The 21,491-nt window shown below is 38.9% G+C and overlaps 3 protein-coding genes across 7 annotated transcripts; 1 reads left to right on the plus strand and 2 right to left on the minus strand.

Moving 5' to 3' along the window:
• Positions 1 to 75: 75 nt before the first annotated feature.
• LOC137594585 (cilia- and flagella-associated protein 263-like) lies at positions 76 to 4,101 on the minus strand. 5 transcript variants are annotated; one of them, XM_068314182.1, is made up of 9 exons: positions 3,967 to 4,101; positions 2,960 to 3,080; positions 2,554 to 2,715; positions 2,317 to 2,466; positions 1,851 to 1,961; positions 1,590 to 1,688; positions 1,345 to 1,470; positions 998 to 1,153; positions 76 to 836 (listed from the first exon to the last, which is right to left on the minus strand). In XM_068314182.1, exons 2-9 carry the CDS (start codon positions 3,044 to 3,046, stop codon positions 699 to 701), a joined length of 1,029 nt encoding a protein of 342 aa, XP_068170283.1. In that variant the 5' UTR covers positions 3,047 to 3,080; positions 3,967 to 4,101; the 3' UTR covers positions 76 to 698. The 5 variants fall into 5 exon arrangements, with proteins under 5 accessions (XP_068170283.1, XP_068170281.1, XP_068170280.1 ...); XM_068314180.1 differs by lacking the exon at positions 3,967 to 4,101 and adding an exon at positions 3,518 to 3,674 and having other exon boundaries at positions 2,554 to 2,661; XM_068314179.1 differs by lacking the exon at positions 3,967 to 4,101 and adding an exon at positions 3,518 to 3,674 and having other exon boundaries at positions 1,345 to 1,452.
• Positions 3,844 to 8,243, plus strand: parp12a (poly (ADP-ribose) polymerase family, member 12a). Its single transcript, XM_068314176.1, has 11 exons — positions 3,844 to 4,270; positions 4,589 to 4,724; positions 4,860 to 5,124; positions 5,217 to 5,321; positions 5,426 to 5,561; positions 5,697 to 5,871; positions 6,039 to 6,271; positions 6,360 to 6,447; positions 6,542 to 6,672; positions 7,047 to 7,198; positions 7,503 to 8,243. The coding sequence occupies exons 1-11, from the start codon at positions 3,957 to 3,959 to the stop codon at positions 7,757 to 7,759; spliced, it is 1,992 nt and encodes a 663-aa protein (XP_068170277.1). The 5' UTR covers positions 3,844 to 3,956; the 3' UTR covers positions 7,760 to 8,243.
• On the minus strand, positions 8,185 to 18,809 carry LOC137594584 (thromboxane-A synthase-like). Its single transcript, XM_068314177.1, has 15 exons — positions 18,700 to 18,809; positions 17,205 to 17,349; positions 16,723 to 16,816; positions 15,660 to 15,712; positions 15,435 to 15,531; positions 15,232 to 15,348; positions 14,355 to 14,443; positions 14,120 to 14,268; positions 13,285 to 13,415; positions 12,904 to 13,185; positions 12,544 to 12,632; positions 12,202 to 12,339; positions 10,080 to 10,242; positions 9,845 to 9,964; positions 8,185 to 8,265 (listed from the first exon to the last, which is right to left on the minus strand). The coding sequence occupies exons 2-14, from the start codon at positions 17,297 to 17,299 to the stop codon at positions 9,851 to 9,853; spliced, it is 1,611 nt and encodes a 536-aa protein (XP_068170278.1). The 5' UTR covers positions 17,300 to 17,349; positions 18,700 to 18,809; the 3' UTR covers positions 8,185 to 8,265; positions 9,845 to 9,850.
• Between the last annotated feature and the right edge of the window lie 2,682 nt (positions 18,810 to 21,491).

Here is a 21,491-nt window from a genome sequence, read left to right on the forward strand (position 1 = left end):
TGAATCAATCAATCTGTAATTATTGGTGGAAATATTGTCAAGATCATTTAAATAGAAGTAGATGACTGCATTCAGTAAAAGCTGTGTATTTAAAACTATGAGGTCACAGAGCTACTGTTTTCACCCACAAAGTGCTATATACAGTATTTAACATGAAGCTACTTTTGGGTATTTAAACAATTCTTAATACTGTATGTCATTAGATGACCACTAACTGTATGTACACTAACTAGGAACTGTAGCTGTCAGATAAATGGAGTAAAATAGTTGTCTAAATTCAAACAAAAAGTCTACAGTCCACATTAATACAGCAGAATTATTTTAAATTTCATGACAGTACAGGTCTGAAGTACTTGTACTTGACGACAGCATGACATCATCTTAGGGAGACACCTCATACTACAGAGGGAGTAAACACACACCTGAAGAAATCCATTGATAGCTGTAATAACATTTTAAAGAACTGAATGAAATGACTACCAGAATGTGGTATATTTGAATGGTTGCCTGGTCACTAAGAGCGTCCAGACTAGTACAGAGGGATGCTAAGGTTACAAAATTGATTAAGGATAATAAATAGAGATAAAAGGTTATATGTTTACAGAACATCTCGTATTGTCTACATAATGGTGTATTACTTTCTTTCTACATTTTCCAACTTTTGAATTGGATCCGGGGGGGGGGGGGGGGTTGATTCTTTATGTGCTGTGTTCTCTTATGTAGGGGAGCTTTACTGGGACTGGGTGTCTTGCAGGTCTAACTCCGGCCTCAGCACTGTATGCAGGAGTAACAGTGATTTGCTGTTTCCCGGCTTTATCATGCATCTTCCAAACCATCTGGCATAAACAGAAAAATGAGAGTCAGCTGTTTTGGATATACTGTAGTCATGAAACAGTCTTCAGAGAGATTAGATCTCAGTGGGAATATGATACAACTTGAGCAAAATATTTTTACAAGAAAGACAAGGAATCCAGAAAAGAATTTAAGACTTGTTTACCTGAGCAACTGCAATTTTCCTCTCCCAAGTGTGAATCCTCTGCTGCAGCTTCTTGTGCTTGTCCTTGATATGCATGTAATCAGTAATGTTTGGAGCCTGATAATCCCTCATCTGGCGGCGCAGGTGTTGGTTTAGAGCTTCTGCCTTCAATCGCTCCTTAAGAGAGAAAATCAAATAGATGTGAAATAGTTAAAAATGGAAGTTTAACAAAGAAAAAAGGGGTAATAAAAAAGGAACTGATTCATATGATTTGATTTGATTCTAATTTCATGAGTTCTTACACTAGATCAGTAAACATAATCATATTTAAAGGACCTCATTTGTAGTAAAAAATTCCAGTGACAAACCATCTCAGCATACTGTATTTCCTTCTCCATTTTTTCCAGCATCAGCTTCCTGTTGTTGATGTCATGGCTCAACTGCGCGGACTCCAATGTTACAGTCTCCAGCTTCTCCTGGTGACGCAAACAGACCTGGATATACACAATCACAATATACACAATATACACAAGCCTGTAAATGTGGTTTCATACATGTACAGGCAATTACTGAACAAAATTCTCTCTCTTCCCACACATTTTTGATGAGTCACCTTGTGTGAACTGAGGACACGTTGTATTTTCAGATTGTTCACTTGAAGTTCGTCCAAGTTTTTTTCAACCCTCTGCTCACTGTGCTCCTGGAAAAATTCCTAAGGGCAACACACAGTCCTGTAAATTGATCCATTTACTAACCAGAGAAAATAAGAAGTTGCATCCCCTGCAATAGTCAAACTCAATCATGACACAATCAGCAGAGAAAATGATCTTTCATTTCAGCTGTCTTAACCTCCATGGATGTACCCCTACACTACCTCGTACTCAGCCTTTCCTGTTTCTTTCTTCTGTAGAAGCTGCTGCTGGAGCTTCTTCTCATGGGCCTTCAGTTCCTGGTTCTTCATATTAAGTTTCTCCAAATGGGTGAACTGATTTAATTTACATGGAAAGGGGGAGAACAATAATAAATTATATAATCTGACAGCTTTTTGTATAATTTAACCAGATATATCAGATCAAATTGAAGGACAAAAAAATGATATGTGATAAGTGTCCTGCCAAATTTCCTTTGAAAGTCCTACCAAATCTCTAAATGTGTGCAGAGTGTGCAAATTATTCAGTTAATAGAAATTACTTGGAATCAATAAAATTGTATGTTATGGTTACATAAGAAAAATGCAATTCATTTTGCAAACCTGTATTGAATGACAAAAATGCTGAACCTTAATCTAATTTTCTACCACTTTGCACAGATTGACGTCACTATACTGAACCCAGGTTTACCTTTGACTTGTCTCCAATGAACTGGAGCACCTTCTCAGACTCCTTCATTTTCAACCCGCCATAACTTATTGGTTTGAGGAGCCTGCGTTCAAACTCACTTTTTGCCTTCTTTATTTCAGCAAGACGTATTTCTGCCACTTTCATTGAAATCTGGAAAAACAAAGTATACGTGTATATTTTCTTGGAATTGTTGTCTTTTTCTATTTCTTATTTCTCTGTGTAGGAGTGTATTGTAACCTTGTAGTTGTCCTGAATTTGCTCATATGTTTGCTTGAGTTTTTCTTGGTCTTGTTTTGTCTCTGTTACTTCTTTCTGTGCCACGAAGAGTTTTTGTTCCAAGGTCAGCTGGTGAAGGAGGTTTGATATGTTGGACCGAGATATCCACATTGTTTCATGACCCTGACAAATCACACAAGCATATACAGCAGGATGTAGGAATGTGTGGGAGTGTTTAAAAGCTTATGGCAATTCATTTTGTCCCTCCTTCAGCCAATCTCAGTAATGTAAGCCTACACAATACGTTTCCCTGTGTACACAGTCAGCATGGTTCTCCCTAGTGTTTCTGGTTTAGTATTTATAGTGAAGAGGTGTCTCTGGTCAGACTGAACTGTCAGCTTGTTACAGTCAGTCCATAATTACTCACCACAGCCTCCTGCTCGAAGGCTCCTGCTGCCCCCAGACCACCTCCTCCTGCAGGGGCCACGATGCGACCAATGAAGCGCTCAAACATGTCATTCTCTGCCCGTAGAGCTGCATTGGAGCGTCTTGGGGGGGAAATCAACATCAAAAATAGATTAAATTTACTAAAGACAAGGAAAAGAAATCCTAATTGTATAAAAAGACTTTAAAGCGTTTGCAACATTATGGATCCAAAATATAGTCTCCAAAATTATCCTCATAAATAGAAGATTTTAACTTGAATGATATTAGTCGTAAAATGACATATAATTACGTGACACTTCTCCTACACCTCTACAAATCTTGACTAATTGCTTAGAGACACTTGTTTCCGGACACTCTAGGGTTTGTTAATTAGCTCATTATTTTCGCCATAAAGCGAAACAACAGAACTAGCATGGCGTCCACCGGTCAACGCTAGCAAGTGGCACAAGATGGCAATAGACTTATTTTATCGTAAAATAAAATCACAGTGGAGCTATTCTCGCATAAACTCGTATTACCGAATATCAATTTTTATTACTTAAGCTCTTCGACTTGGTTATAGAATAGTTCTTTTTGCTCTTGTGCGGCCTCCTTGAATGTTTCTTCCGTCACTGTTAGCCCATCCTCCATGGTTGCTAAGGTACGCCGAACCCCGTGTCGTGGTTGCTACGGCCCGTGTTGCGTTCAAGAGCGTACGGAAATGTGTCAACTATAAACTTTTCCGGAAGAACAAAAGAGCCCGCGATTCATATTTTCCACATACTTTCGATCCTTAATCATTACTTTTTACATTAACGTCGTGTTTTTTGATTTGATTTTAATCGAAACTCAATTGGCTTTATTGGCGCTCAACGGAAACGCTGTTGTAACTTCGCGTCGTCGGTTTCACTTTCATTTTAAGCGACGTCACCGCCTGATTCCGTCGGGAGCTAGCGCAGAAGGAACGGTCTCCGCAGCGCAGCTGAAGCCGCTTCAAGATGGTCTCACATATTTCTAGATTCATCATCAAGCTTTTGTCTGACAACCAGGGGAGTCTGGACTACAGGCGTCTGGATGAAGAGTTATCGAAGAGTTTCACTGTTGCGGAACAGCTACTGCAGCGCTTCTACTCAGAGAGCGGGTGGGTAGCTATCCAGGAGGGCACACAGGAGGCTCTCCCCGGTAGAACCATCAGACCGGACAGTGTGGTTGTGGCGAAGACGAGCCTGCGGCTCTGCCAGCAGAAAGGCTGTCTGCGCTGCGACAAGCTGCACCTGTGCAGGTATTTGGTCTGTGGAGGCTGCACGTTTGGGTAAGTAGCCTCCTACTGTGCTACGTGTACAGGCTGTGTGAAGCGTATTTAAACCAGCAGCACTTTCATTTATACAGACGATTATTACTGTTAGTATAATCTAAAACCATTCGCTCCACAGATGGGTTCTAGTGTTGTGTCAGGACCCTCACTCAACCTGATCTGATGTAAAGACAGGAACTGTATTAAATGACCCCATTTGACCCTAGAGCAGATAACCTCTGTGCCCAGTTTTGTACCTGTACACACTGTAACCCATGAGTAAGCACATACTGTAAGTCTAGACTGAAATTTTTAATTCGGTTTAATTATTTTCAGAACCAGATGTAAAAATCCCCATAGCCTGACTTCTCCACACAATGAAGAGCTGTTGAGCAGATATGACCTTCAGTATCTGACCGAGAATCAGCTGTTCCAGCTCTTACTGCAGAATGATCCTTATATTCTTCCTGAGGTAAGTTCACCTGGAAATACTTTAACACAGAGATGGGAATTGGAGAGTCTTTGCTGTGTGGAGAATGCTTCCTTTTTCTGAATGAACTGATGTTATTTTTTGTAAAATGTCTTTTTTTTTTGTTAACCCCTCCAGGTTTGCCCACATTACAACAAAGGCGATGGTTTGCATGGTTCATGCAGGTTCAAAACCTACTGCACCAAACTTCATGTTTGCCAGCACTACCTCCAGGGCGACTGCAGTTTTGGCTCTTCCTGTAAGAGAACTCATCATTTCGATGGCCAAGACATGAAGATCTTCCAAGGGTTCAGTCAAGAAAATATTGAAAACCTTTTCAAGAGTTACAGAAATAAACTCATCATCATGGCACAACAGGGGGCCCGGGTCGCTGGGGATTTTGGTAAGGAAGAAAGACACAGTTTTATGATTATTATCTATAGATAGTTTAGGTCTGTACAGTATATTTAAACATTCTGTGTTTTCTGCAATGAGACCCCGCCACTCAACAGTTCTCCAGCTGCATCCCAGGACTCCTCACAGATGATGCTAACAAGGGAGAAATCTGCCTGTACTTCATTCGCAAAAATTGCAATAAAGGTAACACAGAAATTACTTTGTGACTTCTCATGCATAGATTTGTGCGATCAGATGATATCCAGATGTCTAACACTGTTTTGTGTATTTTAATTGCTTTTTAACAGAGAGGTGTAATTACGTACACTGGCCCCTGCCTTACAGATGGCAGATTTTAAATTGTGATTTTGTGACCTGGGTTGACCTACCAAATATGGAGGACATAGAGAAGGCCTTCTGTGATCCACAAAAGGATGTTCACAGGTGAGAAATCACTGAAAACTACACGATATTCTATGTGTAACATCAAATAGATCAAGTCATATACACTTGAGATTCACATTCAGCATTTTTTCTATTTAAAGAAATCGCTGATTGACTCACCCTACTTATTTTCAGCTCCCCATCCTCTGTTATGCAATCAGTTAACTTCATGACAATGACATATGGAGAGTCTCCAGTTCGTCGTCTGTCAACTCCCTCTTCTGTCACAAAGCCTGCCCACTTTATTCTTACAACAAAGTGGTGTTGGTACTGGAAAGACAACAGTGGTACATGGCTGGAGTTTGGAAAGGTCAGTCAAACTTGTAACAAGTTGCTATTTCTCTTCTTTCTGGTCCTCAGTTGAAAAAAACATGTGCATTTCAATCTCCCGATTTCCCTCCTTTATTATTCATAATTTTTCCTGTTTCATCACTGACAAAATATCATAGTTTGTTAACTCTGATTTTGCCTCTTTAGAATGCTGATGACACGCCGGCCTCTGTCACATCTGAAACCCTGGAGAAGATGTACTCGTTAGACAGAGAAGACGAGGTTGAAGTTGGTGTCGGCAGTCAGCAGTGTATTTTCCGATTCACAGATTCGCTGACAGCCCAGATGTATCAACTTAATGTGAACAACAATACAAGGAGAGATATCAGGAGGAGGCCTTGCTTCGTGTCTGCTCAATATGTAGAGTTGGTGCTTAAGAGGTATTTTCATTTCCTTTTGAGAGATTTTGAATTACCCATCCAACATAGTGTGATCAAGTGACACTAGTTTTATTGATTGCATCTGCAGTGCATCATCACACAGTTCCAGCTCCTCCACATCTGAGATTTTCCCATCCCACTGGGACAAAAATTCTCTGCCAAATATCGGATATAAGGTATTTTTGCAGTGTCGGTCAAAGTGCTTAATATTCAGCTTCTTACTGTGTTTTGGTCCTTCATGTGTTTCTGTACTGTACGGTTGTCTTTCAGCTTGTTCCTCTCTCAAAATCTGGAAACGAATACAATATGATTGAGGTGTTGTTCAAACACACCATGTCCCGAAGTAGAATTAACAACATCCAGAGGATCCAGAACCCCTCTCTGTGGGAAGTCTTTCAGTGGTAAATTATAAACCTCTTACAGTTAAATTTGTGTTGTAATAAGGTGTGTGGTGATCCTCCAGAAAAGTCTTAGTTACATCAGCTCTCCTTGGTTTTACAGAACTTTAAATGAGCTTCAGCTCCCTGTTGTGGTTAATATTCACTACACCCTTAGCATTAAATGTGACACCAGCTGTTTTCAGTAGAAAAGGGCTAAAACCACTTTTTGTCAATGCCAAGGAGCTTTAAGCTGTCATTTTCTCAGGAATTGTTATGAACCAAAAACGGACATTTCAGATGAAGTTACGTAAGAAAAATAATAACATAAATCATAAGTGAAAGCAAGGCTTTTGTTGCACTTTAGTACATCTGTGTTTTCAATATTGTGTTTCCAGGCAGAAAGAGCATATGATGAAGAGGAAAGGGGGGAAGGAAGTGAATCAGTTGCATCTGTTCCACGGGTCCAATGAGCCTCTCATTGAGGCAATCTGTGAGCACAACTTTGACTGGAGGATCTGTGGTGGTTACGGCATGCAATATGGCAAAGGTAGTAAGAACCATCTTCAGCTGCCAATCCAGTTATATGATGAATGCACAAACCCTTTCTCAAAACCGTTCAGATGCTATATAAAATGTAAATAAAAACAGTATGCATCAATTTACAAATGATCTGGGGTTGTATAAAAGAATGACAGCATGGAGCCACAAATGAATACAACTATGCTGAGTTATGGTCAGGGAACAGTAAAGTTACAATGATTCATCAGAGAGCAGATAATAAGTCATACTTGTGGAATTTCATATTCTAAACATGAATTTGTAGCAATACTGTCTTTTTTAATTTTTTTAAGGGAGCTACTTTGCCAGAGATGCATCCTGTGCTGACAGATATTCCAGCAGTAACAACAGTCAAAACAAGTTCATGTTTGTGGCTCTGGTCCTGGTGGGAGACTACACTGTGGGAAACAGCAGCTTTGTCCGGCCGCCCCCTAAAGTGGATGGCAGCACCTACTACGACAGCTGTGTTGACTCTGAGACTGACCCCAGCATCCATGTTGTCTATGATAAACAGCAGATTTACCCAGAGTATCTTATCAACTATTCATAAGTCATATTAACTTTTCTAAAGGATCTTTTTCAGGGTTGAATATTATGGAATTACATGTGTACATCCACACTGCAGTTGAAAATTACTTGGTTGAAATGCTTTTTGTTTTGTGTCTTTACATTAATCTATCTGACTCTTGAATGGAGGGATCTGTGTCTGACATTTAAAACAAGAAAGCGGACGAAAAACAGAAAATGTCTTTGGTCTGCCAGTTCATTAGCAAATAATAAATGGTACAGCATACTTTCATTGCTTGCAGTGTGTGTATGTGTGCACATGTGCATGCATTTACTCTGATCACCATTGCTAACCCTTACCCAAACTTTGAAAAACTTGTTGTGATTCACTTTTTTTTTTTACATAAGAATTGGATTTTCAGTTCAATGAGATAAATGTGCTCTTTAAAAATGACTTAATCCAGAGAGAAGGGATGAAAGTGCTTTTATTCCGTTGCCTTGTTAATAAAAACACTGTTGTACTTGAAGTAGTAGCTTTCATTGGACTATCTGAAAAGACAAATACAAGCTATATTAAGAATCAAGAAACAAATTCTTCATTATATGGTCAAGGAAATCAATGACCTCCAAACCAAGACTACAGGTCCCATAGTGGTCTTTCCCCCTCAGCATGTATTCTACATAAAATAAGTAGGGCTGTAACTTTAACGCGTTAGATTAATTAATTACCCTGCAAATTAACGCGCTATAAAAATTAACGCAATTAATCGCGAGTGGCAAGTCAATGCGCAAGCATTTTAAATTTGGCCCATTGACGGACCCGTAGGCTGCAGTGACGTCACTTCCTACCTGCGCCACTAGTCAAAAGTAGAGTGACTGACAACAGAGATGGAGGCGACACAGGAGAGCGAGGCAGGCAATTTCGGACATTTGGGCGGAAAGTTTATCCATAAAAAGAACAAAGACGGGACAATCAACAAAAACGCAGTGATTCTGCGCTGTAGACGCCTCCGTCAGTCTGCCCCAGGGCAGCTGTGGATACACAAGGAGTTTAAGTATGAATGAGGAGTGAATGAATAATGGGTCCGATGTAAAGCGTCTTTGAGTGTCCAGAAAAGCGCTATATAAATATAATCCATTATTATTATTTGTACCTTTTGAAGAAGAGAATCTTCATATCACCGACGCAGTTCCAGCCTAACATCATTTAAATGCAAAACATCAAGGACACCGAGTTGAACGTTAGCTTACCCTTTTAGGGAAAAGCCTGTTGGCATCTTGCTATTTAGTTGCCTTATTTAGAGGCATGTTATACTATTCATTTGGAATTGCTGTATTGAGTCAGCCTTAGTATTCATTTTGATTGAGAGTCTGCTTATGTGCCTATTTGAGACTCAGCCTTATTTTATTTCTGAATGAATTTATTTTATTTAACTGTATTTGTATTGCATTTTTGAGAAATGCACCTGGTCTAATTGGTTTGCTGATGAGCTTGGCCTTTTTTGAATTTTTGAATTCTCCTTTGAATTTCATTTCTAAACCACACTTAACCAAATAAAAATGTGGATTTCAAATCTGATCTTCTTGGTATTGATTTGTCATGCACTATAATTTTGTAATGTCCTAGAATTCAAATTCTTTATGTGGGGACCTTTAGCAGGTATGGGATTAAAATGTGATTAATTACAAATCCTGTAATTAATTAGATTCATTTTTTTAATTGCCTGACAGCACTAAAAATAAGACATAGAAGTAGTGAGAGGCTTGGGTTTTTCGTTATCTTGCTGTCACTGAGTTGGGTTACATATAATTTGATTTAATTATTCAGTCTACAAGTTTGAATTTATGCTTTTCCATCTGCTCATTAAATTAATTGCGGATAATTTAGACTATTAACAGATCTTTGCAGTGCCGTTTGACGCCTTCACTTCTCAGTTCAACTGCAAACACACTTGACCCATTTCATAATGAAAGTATGCAGTGAGGTGCGATCTTATCATAGAATGTTAACCCATAAAAAAAGTTTTCACACAAAGCAACCAGCCTAAAATGTTGCTCATGTACAGTGTATAATGTGACAACATCGACCTACAGATTGAGATTTTTTTCTACCACCAAAAATGATTACCAGCGTCTAACAGTCTGGTGAGGATCTTCCGGGACCTTGTTCCAAGTCTCTTCTTTGAATTTTCAGGAAAATGCCATTTTTTGGTTCTATAGTGATTGTTCCACTCAACTCCAGAGGAATCTGCTCATAAAAAGAATTGCACAAGTAAAAAAAAACATTATCCATGTTTGTTGCTTTCAGTAGAATGAAATAGTTTTGAAAAGATGTTTGTCCTTGAGTTAAGTGTTCGACCCACCTCGGTCTCAGAGCAGGCCACAAGGGTGAACCTCTGGAACAGACGTGCCAGAGCCATCCCGATCAACAGCTGGGCCAGTTTTATTCCGATACACATACGGGGACCGGCTCCAAAGGGCAGGTATACAAACGGATGTCGACTGGCTTTGGCTTCTGGTGTGAATCTGGTGATTCATTTAGAATTCAATATTTGGCTGCATTAACCATAGGTGTATTTCATTTAGTTTTAACGCAAATATTTTACAACTTTGAGTAGTTGTATTAGATATATGTATACTGTATATGACAGAAGATTCACCGTGTTACATTCATGTTAATGATAAATACAACTGCAAATAAATGCCAGATGACTTAATAGACAAAAGTAACGATGTATGGCAAAAACACTGATTTTTCTAGAGTTCATGTCAATAATAGCTAAAAAATTTACCAGTATGTAGTTATCATTAATAAATGTTGTTGACCAACAAAAACCCCCAGACCTTTTTCACTTCTTCACATCTTTCACTGGTTATATTAATAATGGCCTTGTCCTGTTAAATATTCATACCTGTGCTTTTTCTCCTGGCACATATTAAGCAACCTTCTGTGGAAGAATGTCCTTTTGTTTCAATCATAGTGTTGGTTTTCTAAAACATTTTGAGTTCCTTTGAATAATATACTCCTTAGGATTTTGTCAAAGCATGTCCACACCTTAGTTGGCATTCAGTTTTAGGTCATATTATTAAAATTATTATATTAAAATTAGTCAGAAAATACAGTTACAGTAGTATGTTAACATACGAGTGACTCGACAGTTTTTTGAAGCCCTAACCCTAATCCTAACACTAATCCTAACCCTAAATCCTAACCCTAAACCCCAACCCTAAACCCTGAACCTAACCCTAACTTAACCCTAACCCTAAACCCTAACCCTAAACCATAACCCTAAACCTAACCCTAAACCTTAAACCTTATCTCTAACCCTAAACCCTAACCCTAAGGCCTAACCCTGAACCCCTAATCCTAACCCTAACCGTAACCGTAACCCTAATCCTAACCCTTACCCTAACCCAACCCTAACCCCTAACCCTTTCCCTAACCCTAAATCCTAACCCTAACCCAGCCCTACCCTAACCCCAAACCCTAACCCTACCTTAACCCTAACCCTAACCCTAACCCTAATCCAAACCCTGATCCTAACCAAACCCTAACCCTAACCCTAACCCTACCCATACCCTAACCCTAACCTTAATCCTAACCCTAACCCTAACCATACCCTAAACCAACCCTAACCCTAAACCCTAACCCTTACCCTAACCCTAACCCTACCCTAACCCTATCCCCTAACCATAATCCAAACCATAACCCAAACCCCAACCTAACCCAAACCCTACCCTAACCCTAACCCTAACCTTAATCCTAACCCTAAACCCTAACCCTAACCCTAACCCTACCCTAACCCTAACCCTACCCTAACCCCTAGCCCTAGCCCTAATTTAACCCTATCCCTAAACCCTAATCCTAAATCCGAACCCCTAACCCTTACCCTAACCCTAAACCATAACCCAAATCCCAACCCTAAACCCTGAACCTAACCCTAACTTGACCCCAACCCCAAACCCTAACCCTAAACCCAACCCTAAACTTAACCTAAACCTTAAACCTAACCCTAAAAACCTAACCCTAAACCCGAACCCTAAACTCTAACCCTAAACCCTAACCCTTAACCCTAACCCTAAATCCTAACCCTTAACCCTAATCTTAACCCTAACCCTAAACCATAACCCCAACCCTAAACCCTGAACCTAACCCTAACTTAACCCTAACCCTAAACCCAACCCTAAACCTAACCCTAACTTAACCCCAACCCTAAACCCTAAACCACCTTCAATCTGTTTTACCTCATTTTCATCCCTTTGCCGCCCGCGTAATGTTCTTGTTGTTTCATATTTCTATCTACAACGGTTGTGAAGATATTTGGTGGACGGACATACAAACACACAATCCTTGACAATCACAACATATCACCGCTTCGCAGGATGTACAGTAATTAAACTCATATCTCAAGGTACTACTGCATGTACTCCATTTAAATGCCACAGACATGTTTTTGCTTATTTAGTTCAAGAACAGCCTCCTACCGCTCAGGGATGAATCTCTCTGGCTCAGGCCAGTGCTCTGGGTCATAGTGAAGGAAGCTTGCTGGGATGTGCAGCAGCACTCCTTTAGGGAGGAACTGGCCATTCACAATACAGTCATGGTCAATGTCTCGTCCAAACCTTTGTGGCACAAAATGACATGTCTTTAGACACCTGATCCAATTTTCATTTTCCTTACTTGCTTCGCGATTATCATTTTGATTAATAGTAACATTTCTCAAAATCTGTTGTGTGTTTGTACAAGAAAGGGTAACTGTAATAATAAAAAGAGCAATAAAGTAATAAGTGTAGTAAAAACTTCCTCATTTAATGCTCTTCATTTACCTGAATGCTGGGGGGTAGAGGCGCAAACTCTCACTTACAACCATATCTAAATACTTAAGCTCTTGGATATTTGTGTAATCCGGCGACTCCTACAAAAAAAATAAGTGCAATATAAATTACAAGATAAAATGCAAATTGTCAAAAAAAATTGTCCAGTGGATTTTGCAGAGGCTGTGAGTAGACCATGCCTCCAAGTATGTTATTCAGTTACAGAGGAAGAAGTCAGTCATTCTTTTTTTCAGGGTTCATGAAAATGAAACACTGTCCTATGGCTGTGTCTAGTTATAAATCCTCAACGGCCATTAAGTTAAATCTGAATGTGCAACAGCTTAATATAAAATAGGTGAATAACACACTCACATGTCTGGTGAAGAAGTCATCCACCTCTTCTTGTACTTTACTTTGACATTCTGGGTGGATGGCCAAGAGGTAGCAGGTGAAGGCTAGCGTACTGCTGCTGGTCTCGTAGCCTGCTAGCAGGAAGAAATGAGACTGACCCACTATTTCATCATCAGTCATATTTTTCTGTGGACGTCTGGTAGGTTGCTCCTGTGGGTGAAGTTGGTTCTCCTGATCTTCCACAGACACATACTCCCCACTGGTTCGAGCATCCAACATCAGCTGAAGGAAATCCCGACGCCTCTACAAAAATAATAATAAAATTTTTTAAAAATGAGTATATAAACACCGCACAGAAACTCTAAGCAGCTCTGTATTTAAGTTAATGTCCAAGAGATGAACCTTCTCTGGAGCCTGCTCCTCTCTCTGCCTGATGATCTCCTGAATGCAGTTGATGAAGAACTGGTTTGTTTGGTCTTCTTTTTTATTGGGGATGAATCGCTCCAGGATGGTCGCGATGAATGGAAACGCAACTGGACACACAAACAAACACAAATGCCTTGGAGTAACCCGATATTACAAACTACAAAAGGGGAACACATCTCTGTACAATCATACAATGTAAAAATGTTCATTCATCTTCATCTTCTAACTGCTTGCTTTGCGGGTCGCGGGGAGCTGGAGCCTATCCCAGCTGACTGAGGGCATGAGGCGTGCGCGTGCGACGCCAGTGCAAGGCAGAGCCACACAAAGATACAGACAAACAAGCATGCACACACTCATACCTACGGTCAATTTGGGACCGGCCAATTAACCTGAAGCGCATGTTTTTGGAGGTGGGAGGAAGCCGGAGGACCCGGAGAGAATCCACGCAGACACGGGGAGAACATGCAAACTCCCCACAGAGCGGGACTCGAACCCGGAACCACCTTTTTGTGTGGTGACAGTGCTACCCACTGCGCCACCCTGTAAAAATGTTTTATGTTTAAAATATATAAACATCCTTTCAGCATATATTCATTCAATTTTACTCTTCAATAAAAAATTATTTGGGAAGCCCATATAATTTCGAGTTATTCTGGATTTGTAAGTAACAAAATTGTAAAATCTCCAGTTTTTGATCAATGCCTTATCAATACTTTATTCGTTGCTTTAACTGCATTCCTTGAAATATCTACTTTAATCATTCATATACATGTACTGTATATAAACATCAATACACAACATCTGGACTGACGGCTTAATAGGACGAAGGGCCTGAAGAAAGAAAAGGAGAAGAACATCTTCGAATTGCGAACAAATGGATCATCTGGGTTGTTCTGCGAGTCCAGCTGCGTTCCAAATGCCACACTAGCAATAACATCCATGGTGAAGCAGCTGAAACACCTGTAGAAACATGCACACACAAACAAAATGGTGAGGGCTGAGAAAAGAGACACCATGATCGTGTATTTTGAATCATGACTGATTACTTGTGGATGTTGAAGGCCTCTTGTGAGTCAGCGTAAACACTCAAGTTGTTCAATAAGACATCGACGGCTGTGTTAATGAGTGGACTCATCTGCAGGAAAATATGAAGAGACATTGAAACTTATATCTGCACAGACCTTCTGAACAAGGGAAGATACACATCAACCTATCCTGTAAACACTGTCATCAAAATATTTTTAAGCTGCAATTTGTTGCAAAAACATAAAAACACAGTCAACACTACAAAATTTTAAAGGCTTCCATTGATTTAAAAATAACATTAACAATATAATTGTTAGGAAGAAGGCTGCAACTTTTAATAGCTGTAGTTACTAAGTAGGACCACAAGGTGGTGTCTCTTCAATGTCTCTGTACTACGGGGAAGCACACTGAGCAGTGTGGCTAGATACACCTCCAGCTGATGTACAATGGAGAGACCTGCTCACCTTCAAGTTGGTGCAAGTTGTCTTGTCAATGTTTTCCTGCTCATCTATAAGTAGGGAATACAGAGCTAAAGAGACCTGGGATAGGATGCCTGAGTTTTAGGTCATCCATTTATGTACTTATATACAGTACCTCTACATTAGTTAATTTATATTGCCTCATTGATGAGTACAATTGTATGTTGTGTGCATATTCCCCCCAGATATTTTCTGAAATAATACTGCCAAAAATAGAAATGGATTTTCATTTAATTATTCTGAGTATTTTAGAAGATTTTGTTGGAATTTTTGTTTTCTAAGCTTCTCACTTCCATGTTGGACAGACCTTTTCAAATGTGTTGATATTCAAAAAAGTCTTATAGAAGTCTTATAGAAGTATAAGAAGTCTTATATGTTAATTGTAACTTTTGCTGAATAAATGAACACAAAATCTCACCTCCTTCATCTTCGTAGAACTGAATGTTGGGGTTAGCACACTCCGCACCCTCTTCCACTCTTGATTTTTCAAAATCATTAAACTGTTACACAAAGGCTTGTTGTACTTACGAATAACCTTGAGGGAGTTTAGATAATAAAAGATATATGTTATCTTTACATCGCAGTTAGAAACATATTGCATGCTCCGGTTAACGTAGTCACCTTTCTGTTTGGGAACATATTGAAGTCCTTGACCATCACTTGTCTCAGCATATCAGGGTCCGCTATTACCACCACTGGTGTGCGACCTATATAATACCTGAAATGAATTTGTCTCAGTCTAATAAATTGACAATCTTAAATCTGCTAACAGCTTTTTTTCTGATGGAAAAACATAATGTATAAAAATTTAAAAAAAACATGTTCACAAAGGTTTTATCTCCTTACCCACAAACTCTTCCATATTTCTTTATGAGATCAGTCAAAGGGTAGAAGAAACTCTGAAAGAACATCAAGACAGACTAAAACCGGATGACAAATTATAAAGAAACTGGAGATGCTTTTCTTAGAAATGCCACAACTACATATTGACTGAGTTATATTTATTGTTATGTTAGGTGGAGCTGAGAACAATATGATGTCTTCTGATCTGTGTTACTCTGTGGAAGCTACATGCTGTAAATGACAGTAACAGTCATGGTTCGGCCCTGAAAGCCACCTGGCATCCCTGATCATAGCAAAAAACCACGATGAGGGGAATTAAAAAATTAACTTAAAAATCCTTCACAAAGCATGTTTCTATAAAATTGCCCATGGGTTGTTTGTTTATTCCTTCGTATGTGTGTACATATCATGATAACAGAGCAGAGCATATCATGGGAAATGAGCAGATATGTCGCTGTTTGGTCGATTTTAATAAGGCAGAATCATGCAGGTGAGTCTCGTGACGAGAAACTCAAATGGGAAACGTGCAAGATCAAAACACAATAGCAATTTCCGTGTGCGAAATTTAAGTGGAGAAAAGAAGAGTTGTGAATATTGTTGTCGAATGAAAGTGCATTTTTTCCCAATACAGTGCGCCCTTGCAACTCCGCCTCATCGCATATTTTTGGTAGGCAGTCACTTGATACTGTATGTGCATTCCATTGGCTGACAGCATCCGGAAGCGCGTTCAGTTCCGTGACGCTCAGATTTTTGGTGAGACACAAAAGTGTGATAAAAGTGTGGGAAAGGTCATAAAGGTTTAAATTACCGTAAATAATAAGATAAATAGTTTGTTGCTCGATTGCGGAATTTGTTTATCGCATGTAGTTCCAGTGCACCAAAAGAACGAGGGTGCACTGTATTACATTGTAGAAAAAGGTAGCATCAATTTTTTTATAGTATGTATTTAACGTTTGTGTCCCAGGGACACATGTTGTCTGATGATCGTGCATCCCTGTCAAAAAATGTGCATCAAAGACATAAGGACGCACGTTAACAAGATCACTGTCAGAGAGCAATAGCTTACCTGACGAAACATGAATATGTTGCCCAAGAAAGGTAGTGTTTTTGGATGTTTTATGCCACATCGAGAAAGATAAGAGAAAGGGTGAACTGAATACCTGAAAAAAGGAAAAAAACACAGTGAAGTGTCTATACTGAGTGTCTATACTAAGTTAAATAGTTTTCAGCAAGCTAATCTTTACTGTTGCATGTCTTAATTAATTTTCACTGAAGAGCACAAAAAAGACTATCTTTCTGTGATTTTGTTCATTGAATGTTGTATTCATATTTAATATATTGAATTATCCAACATTTTCCCAATGATATATTATCAGAATGTAGAACTCTCAATGTGTAGAGCTGCAAACATCTGATCTGATAACGAAATCGTGATCTGAATGAGTCTCTTGAATTTCCAGAAAGTGTGTATTGTATGTCAGTTTTTACATTATTTATCTGGTAGCAGCTGTAGCATCACAGACAGAATATTTCAAACCTTTTACACACCAGTAAAGGAGACCAAGAAAGATGAGGAAAAGTGTCACAGACATTTCAATTTCCTTGAAGTGGAACAGATTTATAATGTTATAAACAGCCTCCATAATGTGGAAAACTATGCTCAGTTCTTCACTGCCAACTTTAGATCAGCAACCTGGAAAAAAAGACAACATATAATTGGGTCATTGTAATAGTTGCAAAGTATTAAATTTTTTTCAATTAAAAGTTTACATTTTTGCTCACTACTAGAGGCACGACTTAGAACAAAGTGATGGAATGTAAGACTTAATATAGGCACATAATTTCGACATATGTGCCTGTATTTGCATTACATTATCAGTTCCTTCACACAGTGTACGTGGTTCAGAGGCGCACTTTAACTTTCTTTGTTTTGAGAAATTGGTAGGAAAACTTTGCTACAGGTGGACGTTTTGTAGAGACCATAATCAAGTGCTTCAATGCTCTCCTCACAGCTTGGTCCTGAGATCTGTTTTCACCTACCATATTTATTGGGAGGCATATTTGTGTTTATTTCATCAATTCTTAAATTTGAGTTTCATTGTTTGTTGAATCCTTCATATTCAGATCATTGTGAGACCGGAGTCATTTTCGTCGTCTTCCACTGATTCTTGGAAAAAATAAATGGAGAAATTTCATCCTTTGCAGGGGCTGAATAACATCTGTTTTTCCCTTCACAACCCTTCTTCACTTGTGCTGACCCCTTTCTTTTTCGTTTCCCTTCCCTTTTCTTTCTGCCATATTTTTTAAAATCATATAATTCAGGTAACGTTGGTGGAGGTTGGTAGCAGCAAAACCCATGTGGTTGGTGCAAAAGAAATGTCAGCATCACCTGAATGGAATATTTCAAATACAGTTTTAGAAGTTCTTGGTTTAACTTGAAATGCTGTGTCTCATGACTGAAAACAGGATAATGATAATAACAATAGTTTAAGGTAATAGGAGTCATCATGCTGCTGAAATGGGAGGCAGCAGGATGACTTGTTATTGCCTCTGCCAAGTCAAATGATCGCCCATATTTGTCTTTCTCACTGTCTGTGAGCACAAAAGAATAACTGACTTCAATTCAATTCAGAGAGAGAGAGAGAGAGAGAGAGAGAGAGAGGGAGAGAGAGAGAGAGAGAGAGAGAGAGAGAGAGAGAGGTAGTCAGTGCCATAAGACAGAGAAAAAAAATCCGCTAATGTAAAGGATATTTTAAGTAGGGATAATTAGGACTAATGAAGAGTTGATTAGATTGTGAGGCAGATCAAGACCAACATGGGGATCCTCAAGATTTCAGCTTATTTAACATAATGTATATTCTGACATGTTTGTGAACGTGTCCATAAATATGTAGCATAGTTTTAAGGAATGATACATACCTAAGCACATTTTATCATGCATAATAATACTTGATACATGAATTCTTTAAGTAATTACCAGCATTACATTTATCTATTTAGTATAATCTTCACTGTATGTTAGTCAAATAAAGAAATGGCTTACAAAGACTGGTCGGTAGGCAGGCAAGGTCCAAGATGTCAAATATAACCACAAAAGAAAAACTCAACTAGGCAACCAGGTTGATCTGTCAGAGGCTGAGGGGATAAAGTCTGTTCAAATATCTGCAAGACCAGTAAGTTGGGTTGAGTCGACATAAGAGAAGGGGAGGAGTAGCCTAGATAAATGAAGCTTCGCAAAACAGGATGACAGTTAAACTCAGAATTAGAATCAGAATGCTTTAATAATCCCCAGTGGGAGAATTTCGATTTGAACAGTTGTACAAATACAGTATATTAGGAAAAGAGAGAAAATATCAGAATAAAAGAAAAAACACAAATGTCGAAAAAATAGAATAAAATACAGAATAAATAGAAGAGTATTAACTGTTAAATCCCTGACCTATTGTGGCCGTTTTTTGGTACCTTTCATATTTGTTTCTATATACTACAAATGATGATTTAACATACACATGCTTGTTATCTTCAGCACAACTTCAGCTACATGAATACCTTGGTACCTCTACTTACGAATGTCTCTACTTACGAAATTTTCTACTTACGAAATTTCTCAGCAGGAAAATATTGCCTCTACTTAGGAAAGATATTTCGACTTACGTAATGTAAAAACACAGTATCGGCTGATACTCGAATCTCCCACAGGTTACTGAATGCAACATTCTCATAGCTGCTCTGCCATTGGCTATTACCTATTACGTATCTTCCTGGAATCCCATTGGCTAAGAGGGATGCCACTCCATCTCTGTGTGGAGCTAGATCGGTGCTTATGGAGTGTCTTCGGCTTTCGGCCCTCGACTCGTGATGTGTTCTGATAGTTGCGCAAATACAATAACTTTTTGAGTAGATATTCGCTATGGACCCCAAGAAACTGATGGAGAAAAGAGGAAAAGAAAAGACGAAGAAAATAGTTTTTTTGTCCATACAAAGCAGGAGATCATAGAAAAGCATGAAAAAGGGATGCGTTTGGTTGATCTCGCCAAAGAATATGGCCGTAATGCATCTACAATCGCCACGTTACTAAAACAAAAGGAAGTTTAAGGAGTTTCAGGCATTGCGTGGGTGGTTGGAGAAGTTCAAAAGGAGGACTGGAATTCACTCTGTTGTTCGGCGTCGTGAGATAAGAGCGCATGAACCAAAGAGGGCAAAAAACAATGGGGACAGCAGTTAAAAGGTAAATGACCGTCATTATTATTCTTTACTCTATTCTTATTTTAAGTTATGCACAACTCTCATTTATTGTGCAATAATCTAATCGTAACATGTATTTGTTACATGTTTTGATGCATTTTTATGCTTTATAAAACATTTATGTCAGAATTTTTGTGGGTTTGGAACGGATTAGGGCATTTGCATGGAAAACGCGTCTCTACTTACGTAATTTTCTACTTTCGTAATTTCTTCCGGAACCAATTAATTTCGTAAGTAGAGGTACCACTGTAGATAGTTATTATTTCCGTATAACTTACTACATTGAATATTGGGCCAAAATAGACACAGTCAAATTTGAAATTGGAAATATTTTATTTTATGGCACATAGAAACATGCTCATGGATCTTGTTTTGAACTCAAAAAGTTTGCCTTAGGCTTCTAACATGACTATATACAGTTTGTGTCACTTATTTTTATATCCACTTGAATTTGGACCATGTTGGGTGCGCTTGGTTTATAATACCATGAATCTGATATTATTGCCTTAGCGTGGAATTTCCACGGGTTCCAGCTAGTGTATATATATGTGTGTGTGTGTGTGTGTGTGTGTGTGTGTGTGTGTGTGTGTGAGTGTGTGTGTGTGTGTGTGTGTGTATAGATATATAAATATATCTATCTATCTATCTATCTATCTATCTATCTATCTATCTATCTATCTATCTATCTATCTATCTATCTATCTATCTATCTATCTATCTATCTATATACAGTATATATATATATATATATATATATATATATATATATATATATATATATATATATATATATATATGTATGTATGTCGGCACGGTGGCGCAGTGGTTAGCGCTGCCATCTCACAACACGGCGGACCTGGGTTCGAGTCCCTCTCTGTGCGGAGTTCGCATGCTCTCCCCGTGTCTGCGTGGGTTCTCTCCGGGTTCTCCGGCTTCCTCCCACCTCCTAAAGCATGTGCTTTAGGCTGATTGGCTGGTCCCAAATTGACCGTAGGAGTGAGTGTGTGTGTGACTGATTGTTTGTCTCTATGTGGCTCCGTGGTACTCTGGCGTCGTGCCCGGAGTGTCCCCCGCCTCACGCCCTGAGACTGCCGGGATAAGCACCGGCTCCCCCGCGACCTGCGTTAGCGGATTAAGCAAAAATTAAAAATCTATCTATCTATCTATCTATCTATCTATATATATATATACGTGTATATATATATATACACACATATACTGTATATAGGAGTAAAAACAGTGTTAGTCTGGTGTTAAATGCAGTAATAGGATCTAATATGATAATGATAACTTTAAATTCTGTACTTCATACTTCTCACTAATGATTTGCTACTAGATTATCTGTAATCTACCAAGACAGCAAATCTAGTCTTTCAGTGGTAAATCATAGACCTCTTACAGTTAAATGTGTGTGATAATAATGTGTGTGATGATCCTCTAGAAAAGTCTGTTACATCAGCTGTCCTTGGTTTTACAGAACTTTAAATGAGCTTCAGCTGCCTGTTTAGCTGTTGTGGTAAATATTCACTACTCCCTTAGCATTATATGTGAGTGCACCTGTTTTCGGTTTGTCTTCCTGCAGAGCCGGAA

The sequence above is a fragment of the Antennarius striatus genome, chromosome 4, assembly GCF_040054535.1.
Source record: "Antennarius striatus isolate MH-2024 chromosome 4, ASM4005453v1, whole genome shotgun sequence".
NCBI classification, from domain to species: domain Eukaryota; kingdom Metazoa; phylum Chordata; class Actinopteri; order Lophiiformes; family Antennariidae; genus Antennarius; species Antennarius striatus.